The following is a 6322-nucleotide window of genomic DNA, read 5'->3' as shown; positions in this document are numbered from 1 at the left end:
AAGTAAGGCATTCCTAAAATAATTTACAAAAAAGGGAACCAAAAACCCCTCTCTACAGATATTTTTGATTTGATAAATAGACTGAGCACATTAAACAAAATAATATTTACTTGCCGTAGTTGTGTAATGCACAGAAAAGCTAACACATTGCCATGCTCTGTGATGTTTAAAAGTTTAAGTTTAAAACACTTATTGTAATAGCTTTAGGTTTATAGTTTGTTTTTTTTCTATATGGGATGAGACCTTTATCAATCTGATTCTGTGAGCTTAAAGCTCTATGTTAACATTTTACATCCATGTGTCTGACATAAGTTCTAAAAAAAAAAAAACTGATAAAAAGTAATGAAACTGTTAAACCATTTTATTAACGTGTTTGGCTGTGGAGCAAATTCATTTGATGTCCTTTGTTAAACAGGATAACTAACAACATCAACATTCATATTACAACAGTATAATCTGCAGGAGACATGCATTGCACATATATAAAAAAAAAAGAAAAAAAGTAAAATGCTGCATTACTGTCAACAAAATAATGCCAGTGTGCAGATTGTTTATAGAAAACAATGCCCAGTGCATCTTACCAATAGTTAATGAGATTAGTTTTTTTGTGAGTCAATTTAGCATAATTGCACAGTAAAAGGTAGCCAGACTTTCATAGCAAAAATAAAACCTGTGTTCGTTGGTGCATGAATTATCCATGCAAAATGGTCACATGTATGCAGTCAAAAATATCAAGCTCCAAAACAAAATTACTGAAATGCAAAGCAAAATGGTAGAAAAGTAAAACATCAAAAGTTGATCAAGAGACATGGTGAACAACAGTGAAACAATGTCATCTGTGAACTTATTGAAAATATGCTCCTGTAAATTGTTAGTTGTCAAAATTACTGGCAACATTAAACTTTAACTTTTCATTTTTCGAAAAAATATATTTTTCAACGAAGTGCAATATTCACCCTCGAAACATGAGTCAAGAACTGTTTTGAGTTCATTTAAAATGCTGACATTTATCTGTATGAACTTGATCTTTAAACATAATACTGAGACGGAGGTCTGTCCTTTAAAGGGTTAGTTCACCCAAAAATGAAAATTCTGTCATTAATGACTTGCCCTCATGTCATTCCAAACCTGTAAGACCTTCATTCATCTTCAGAACACTCTTTAAGATATTTTAGATTTAGTCCGAGAGCTTTCTGTCCCTCCTTTGAAAATGTATGTATGGTATACTGTCCATGTCCAGAAAGGTACTTTGATGATGTTTTTATTACCTTTCTGGACATGGACAGTATACCGTACATACATTTTCAATGGACGGTCAGAAAGCTCTCGGACTAAATCTAAAATATCTTAAACTGTGTTCCGAAGATGAACGGAGGTCTTACGGGTTTGGAACAACATGAGGGTGAGTCATTAATGACAGAATTTTCATTTTTGGGTGAACTAACCCTTTAATTATTTTATGCCAAAACCATGGGTATTTCCCAATGCAAAGTCCATGTTTTCCTGAAAGTCTCTGTAGGTGGTGTGCAGTGGTAATTTTAAACAATTGATGCAGGTGTTTGCAATAGGCAGTTTAGAGGTGCTTTCTGCATCATGCTCTCGGTGAAGAAATTCAACTGAAGGTTGTGGAAAGAAGCCAATTGGTGGAACAGTATTGGCTCCAGTGGCAAAGGCAAGAATTGTTTCCAGCTTCTGTGTTCCTTCTTGATCTAGAGAAAAAGCAACATCAGAAATTCAGATTTAAAACAAAAAAAAACCTACATGCATCAGTAATCTTAGTCCCTTGCATGTAGTCAATTTTATCCCTTGAAACTCACCTTTGCTCTATTTAAAGGGTTAGTTCACCGAAAAATGAAAATTCTGTCATTAATGACTCACCCTCATGTTGTTCCAAACCCGTAAGACCTCCGTTCATCTTCGGAACACATTTTAAGATATTTTAGATTTAGTCCGAGAGCTTTCTGTCCCTCCATTGAAAATGTATGTACGGTATGCGGTCCATGTCCAGAAAGGTAATAAAAACATCATCAAAGTAATCCATGTGACATCAGAGGGTCCGTTAGAATTTGTTGAAGCATCGAAAATACATTTTGGTCCAAAAATGACGACTTTATTCAGCATTGTCTTCTCTTCCGGGTCTGTTGTGAGCGCGTTCCCGACCCTGCAGTGGCACTGTTGACGTACGACGCTGCTGAAATGTTTTCTGGTGCGCCCAATAACAAAGATAACATCAGCAGCATCGTACGTCAATTGTCACAGCAGTCGCACTCACAACAGACCCGGAAGAGAAGACAATGCTGAATAAAGTTGTGATTTTTGTTATTTTTGGACCAAAATGTATTTTCGATGCTTCAACAAATTCTAACTGACCCTTTGATGTCACATGGACTACTTTGATGATGTTTTTATTACCTTTCTGGTCATGGACAGTATACCGTACATACATTTTCAATGGAGGGACAGAAAGCTCTCGGACGCTGTACAGTCGTGGCCAAAGTTTTGAGAATTACATAAATATTAGTTTTCAAAACGTTTGCTGCTAAACTGCTTTTAGATCTTTGTTTCAGTTGTTTCTGTGATGTACTGAAAAATAATTACAAGTACTTCATACGTTTCAAAGGCTTTTATCGACAATTACATGACATTTATGCAAAGAGTCAGTATTTGCAGTGTTGGCCCTTCTTTTTCAGGACCTCTGCAATTCGACTGGGCATGCTCTCAATCAACTTCTGGGCCAAATCCTGACTGATAGCAACCCATTCTTTCATAATCACTTCTTGGAGTTTGTCAGAATTAGTGGGTTTTTGTTTATCCACCCGCCTCTTGAAGATTGACCCCAAGTTCTCAATGGGATTAAGATCTGGGGAGTTTCCAGGCCATGGACCCAAAATTTCAACATTCTGGTCCCCGAGCCACTTAGTTATCACTTTTGCCTTATGGCACGGTGCTCCATCGTGCTGGAAAAGGCATTGTTTTTCACCAATTGGATTGTTGGAAGAAGTTGCTGTTGGAAGGTGTTTTGGAACCATTCTTTATTCATGGCTGTGTTTTTGGGCAGAATTGTGAGTGAGCCCACTCCCTTGGATGAGAAGCAACCCCACACATGAATGGTGTCAGGATGCTTTACTGTTGGCATGACACAGGACTGATGGTAGCGCTCACCTTCTCTTCTCCGGACAAGCCTTTTTCCAGATGCCCCAAACAATCGGAAAGGGGCTTCACCTGAGAATATGACTTTGCCCCAGTCCTCAGCAGTCCATTCACTATACTTTTCTGCAGAAGATTAATCTGTCCCTAATGGTTTTTTTTTTGGAGAGAAGTGGCTTCTTTGCTGCCCTTCTTGACACCAGACCATCTTCCAAAAGTCTTGGCCTCACTGTGCGTGCAGATGCGCTCACACCTGCCTGCTGCCATTCCTGAGCAACAAAAAAAGCTCTGCACTGGTGGCACTCCGATCCCGCAGCTGAATCCTCTTTAGGAGAATCCTCTTGGATGCCCTGAAGCCTTCTTTACAAGAATTGAACCTCTTTCCTTGAAGTTCTTGATGATCCTATAAATTGATGATTTAGGTGCAATCTTAGTAGCTACAATATCCTTGCCTGTGAAGCCATTTTTATGCAACGCAATGATGGCTGCACGCGTTTCTTTGCAGGTCACCATGGTTAACAATGGAAGAACAATGATTTCAAGCATCACCCTCCTTGTAACATGTCAAGTCTGCCATTCTAACCCAATCAGCCTGACATAATGATCTCCAGCCTTGTGCTCGTCAACATTCTCACCTGAGTTAACAAGACGATTACTGAAATGATCTCAGCAGGTCCTTTAATGACAGCAATGAAATGCAGTGGAAAGGTTTTTTTGGGATTAAGTTCATTTTCATGGCAAAGAAGGACTATGCAATTCATTTGATCACTCTTCATAACATTCTGGAGTATATGCAAATTGCTATTATAAAAACTTAAGCAGTAACTTTTCCAATTTCCAATATTTATGTAATTCTCAAAACTTTTGGCCACGACTGTACAATGGCATCACAATCTCAAATCGTGTATTAAAACTGTCTTTAAATCACTGCAGTTTTAAAGATAGAATACTAAATTTGCACATGGTTTGTCTTTAAAGCAAATTAAAAACATCAGACAGACATAAACAACATTTATGATTGATTTTCATCACAGGGGGCCCTTAACTGATTTACAAATGACAAGATGCAGTGCACTATCAATTTCAAGTGAGAAGATATTTCAGTGTATGCATGAAATGCTTAAAACTTTTACCTTCTGCATCTGTAAGGTAGTCTCTCCAGAAAGGAACAACAACTTCTTCAGTATGCCTTCTATTGCTGCCAACTGGAGATAGGCGAATGGTAAAGAGGTTATCAACCAGATCAGCTGTGAGGGTTGTAGGAGACCAGCATAGAAGGGGGCGAAAACTCTCTGGGTGAGCTTGTATTTTGTCCAGCACACCAAGTGTTTTCAGTCCATCCCGAAATCTTAGTAAAAATCAGTTAAAGTTGATTCAGTAAAAGTGTTTTGATTGGTTACTTAAGTTTCAACAAAAAAAATTGTGTGTGTCTTTTATGTCTTCATGTGGCATATATGAATTATAACTATAAACCCCATAACCCTATAATAACCTATAACCCTATTAAACTATGCTATCTACTGTACTTCAGGTTAGTTACAACAGTAAAGTATGCATGTCAAATTCATATTTTCTAGTGACACCCATGAACACTTTGCTAATTCGTGTGCATAGTATAGGACATTAAATACTTCAACAGAAATGGTCCATAGAAAACCTTGAACACAGTTTGCATGGATTTCAGATCCTTATTGTAGAATCAAAAAACTGAGGATACCTCTCAAAAGGACCACGCACTCTGTGTATCACTTGGAACATCAGGATGTCATCTACAAGCTGATTCTTGTCTTCCATCCTCCGCAGCGGCCTCAGGCAGCCAGCAGTGGCCAAATACTCCTCAAGTGGCTCAGTTGATGCTAGCAGCTCTTCAAATGATTTACTCTCAGTGATCTACCAATAGATGTAATAAACAACAACAGTTTAAAGTGCCCTAATTAAATATCTTGTGTAGAAATAGACAAATAAACCATGACATGTTGTAAAACTAAGAAAAAAATATTACCCTTTTAATTTTTTCATGCAGGTCTTTATCTGCAATATCTTCTAAACCTGGCTTAGCCAATTCTGGGCCATCAACAAGGGAAGAGAACAGAGTTGGGGACAGAAAGCCTGGCGGAGGACCGCCGTGTACAAGGCTTACTGCTATAGGTCTGCCTGCAATGAAGTACCTGTCCTCTCTCATGGCTAGTGAAAATGAAATTATATATATATGTGACTGTGCATGCATACAAAGATTTTACATATACCAGTACCATCATATAAAATATAGTAATTGTTTTATGTAATAAATAATCAATGCATTACCAGTACTGTCAAGGGCCAAGTTCATTTTATCTTCGTCTCCCTCAAACATTGAAGATTGCAGCAAAGCCTCTATTAGAAGTCTTAGAAATTCTCTTCTCGGTCCACCTAAGTCCACAGCCTCCTCAGGTATGCCCATATCATCAGAAAACCTGACAGAAATAGTGTGACATGGATCGTATGTTCCTCGTTTAAAACCTCTGATGGCTCCATCCAGGACTGTGTATCGGTTAATATTAAACTTGCATTTCTTCTGATGGTTGATTTTTTTTGCAAGATCTTGCAAAATATCTTTCGCTGGCACTGGACATCCTGTGGCCTGTCTAAAACAAATGAGAATAATATAAGTTACAATGCTTGCTACTTTTAAGAGAGTGGTATTATGTTTTGTTCAAGCTCATTGACAATTTTGAACAATCTGCACAACATCTGTTGATATTAATGGGCAATATGCACATCATATGCATATAAATGAGCAGGTAAGGGACCCCTTCACTACATTCAATACAGACCTGTAAACTAATCAAACAATCAGAAAAATATATAAATAAGCAATGACATCAAAACTGTATCTTTGATATTGGCTACTGTAAAACAACTGCATTTTGACTAACCTTTCACTCTGCAGGCTTGCTAGTATGGCCTGGTTTAACTCCTCATCATCAGAAGACATGTCAGAGAGTGCAGACATTACTGAAAGGTAGCTATCATAGTTCCCTGATTGATGGTGTGTTGAGGTAGAGGCTAATGCGAAACTACTGCTCTGGTTGGGTGAGCTTAAGAAACTTTGGCCAGTAAGATCCACCAGAGGCGGATTAACTGAAATAGTTCCTCTAAATGATGAGGTAATAGGATGACTGGTGGAAGGGCAGAT

The 6322-nt window shown here is 38.0% G+C and overlaps 1 protein-coding gene across 1 annotated transcript in view; it reads right to left on the bottom strand.

Moving 5' to 3' along the window:
• Positions 1-1452: 1452 nt before the first annotated feature.
• The window catches only part of LOC132114098 (uncharacterized), a 6708-nt gene continuing 1838 nt past the window's right edge, over positions 1453-6322 (bottom strand). Inside the window, exons 4-9 of the mRNA XM_059522237.1 lie at positions 6063-6322; positions 5452-5771; positions 5150-5331; positions 4865-5037; positions 4281-4495; positions 1453-1709 (exon numbers count right to left, since the gene is read on the bottom strand). The exon at positions 6063-6322 is cut by the window's right edge and continues 287 nt beyond it. Of these exons, the coding sequence (XP_059378220.1) occupies positions 1453-1709; positions 4281-4495; positions 4865-5037; positions 5150-5331; positions 5452-5771; positions 6063-6322 (1407 nt within the window). The remainder of the gene's footprint in view (positions 1710-4280; positions 4496-4864; positions 5038-5149; positions 5332-5451; positions 5772-6062) is intronic.

This window comes from Carassius carassius, chromosome 33 (assembly GCF_963082965.1).
Source record: "Carassius carassius chromosome 33, fCarCar2.1, whole genome shotgun sequence".
NCBI lineage: Eukaryota > Metazoa > Chordata > Actinopteri > Cypriniformes > Cyprinidae > Carassius > Carassius carassius.
Note: the sequence above shows the minus strand (reverse complement) of the source record. Positions and strands in the feature narration are given on the sequence as shown.